Raw genomic sequence first — 2275 nt, forward strand, 5'->3', positions numbered from 1 at the left:
GATCCTAGATAGTACCTATACGACTATTGAAAAAGTAAAAATATAACATTTATTTTGGACATTTAACCGAATTCTTTATTTTCTATCTTTTTAATATGAATCTTGAAAAACTATAATATAAGCTAAATATTTTTATAATTCTCTGAAAAACTAAATATTAAAAAATTAAAATATTTTTTACAACAAAATAGACCCTTCTTATATAATTTTCAAGTTGTTAAGAAAATAATTCTATGGAAGCCAATATGTTTGTTTCATAAAAGAAAACATTGATTAGCTTCCTTTTGTGATTTCTTAATTAAATCATTCAAAAAATCTCCTGTGATTTCGTAGCTAGAATCATTCAGCAAATACGTTTCCCTGATTTACGATTCTTTATTTTTATTTAATGTATGACAGAGTGGGAGTGGTGGGCCTCCCAAGCAGTCCCACAGGCACACATATATCACAGGCTTACACCACAGCCTCCGGAGAAGGAAAAGCAACACAAAATTTATGGTCCAATTGCCATGGCCACCAATCAGCTCCGGGATTTAGCGGGACGCTTCCTTCTTCTCCTTCTCCTTGCATTAACACAGCCTCTCACAACCCAATCCAGAGGCTTGAAAGCAACTACTGGCACAGGCAAATCCTTCATCCTCGAGCAATTGGAGGGCTCGGAAAAGGGCCAAACCGTGAAGGGCCTGCACGAGGTCAAGCAATACCTCGAGAACTTCGGATACCTAAACTACGAAACCTCCCGCAGGTTTGTTAACGACAACGAGTTCGATGATCTCCTGGAGTCCGCCATTAAAACATATCAGTCATTTTATCATTTGAATGTCACCGGAAACCTCGACTCCAAGACTGTTGAGATGATGATGATCCCTCGGTGCGGCGTACCTGACATCTTCAACGGCTCCTCTTCGATGCACGGCCACCACCACAATCACTCCAAGCATTTCCACACGGTTCATTTCTTCTCACTCTAAACTTTGAACAATGTTAACCCCTTAATTCCTCCTAAGGAAAAAAAATATAGCTAGCTAGAATTTGTGAAGCTGGTGGAGAATTCAAAAGTTTATTAATGTCTTGTTTAAAATGCTTCAAGTCTAGGGATACGAATCCCGGAAAGACTATTATTGTTTTCTTATACTATTAGTTTTCTAATTTGATACTTTTGGAGATGGTGTTAGGTGTCTCGATACGTTTTTCTACAAGGAAATCCAAAATGGCCGGCATGGAAGACCAAGTTTACCTACACCTTCCAGTCCAGTGCCACCCCGGTGGTGAATCTACGGGTACAACGACGAGCATGTGCACAGGCTTTCAAGACATGGGCTGCTGTTACGAAGTTCACGTTCAAAGAGGTGCCACGAGGAGCTCCGGCGGACATTGTGATAGGGTTCCACAGGCGAGCTCATGGTGATAATGGGCCGTTCGACGGGCGCGGGGGAGTCTTGGCTCACGCCGCTGCACCGCCGGTGGGAAAGCTCCATATTGATGCGGATGAAGACTGGAGCACGCAGCCATCAATGCAGCAAGCCGACTTGGAATCCGTGGTGGTGCATGAGTTAGGGCACGTTCTTGGGCTAGGGCACACCCCTGTCCCCCAAGCCATCATGTATGCTAACTATTGGTTTGGGAGTGTGAAGAGGAATCTCCATCAGGATGACATTGAAGGCATACGCGCCTTGTACTCTTAAACAATATGTACCCCAGCTTGTTATTACCAGTGTGTTAGTTCAGCTAGTTGAACCAAGAACTGGACCCCTTCCCGGTCTGAGTTGAAGATAAAAGTAAGTGGAGCATTGACCCGAAATAACCCAGATAGAACCGGGCGACCTAGCTAACCCGGTTAACCCAATACGAACCCGGGTCATTTCCTCATTACCCAATTTCACCAAAATAATTTATAATGTTGTAAGCCTAAATTGCTTCAGGGCCTAGGGCCATTTTTAGGAGTTAGTTTGTCCATAAACATGAACCCATGAACCTTCAGGGTTTCATTTTCATATGCTTGGGTCAAATTTTGGCACATGAAATCTTTAATCTTGAACCAAAGAGCACCATGCCTAGTTGAATAATTTTTTTTTTTTTTTTATGGAACATTAATTTTATTGATTCTCGCTTATAGCATAGAAATACCGTAGTTACAAGCAGGTCACATGAGATTTACATATAAACTATAAAAATCATCCCATGCATCAAAACCAAGAAAAACATACGAGTACAATAATCCAAATAAACTAATATAAACATGCCTATATGGAATCAAAACCAAACAAATCTAACA

General features: G+C 41.1%; 1 protein-coding gene across 1 annotated transcript; it reads left to right on the top strand.

Annotated features, from left to right (window-relative positions):
• Nucleotides 1-475: 475 nt before the first annotated feature.
• LOC131168279 (metalloendoproteinase 2-MMP-like) lies at nt 476-1994 on the top strand. Its single transcript, XM_058127597.1, has 2 exons — nt 476-950; nt 1176-1994. The coding sequence occupies exons 1-2, from the start codon at nt 510-512 to the stop codon at nt 1683-1685; spliced, it is 951 nt and encodes a 316-aa protein (XP_057983580.1). The 5' UTR covers nt 476-509; the 3' UTR covers nt 1686-1994.
• Nucleotides 1995-2275: the final 281 nt, after the last annotated feature.

The sequence above is a fragment of the Malania oleifera genome, chromosome 11, assembly GCF_029873635.1.
Source record: "Malania oleifera isolate guangnan ecotype guangnan chromosome 11, ASM2987363v1, whole genome shotgun sequence".
Classification (NCBI taxonomy): Eukaryota; Viridiplantae; Streptophyta; class Magnoliopsida; order Santalales; family Ximeniaceae; genus Malania; species Malania oleifera.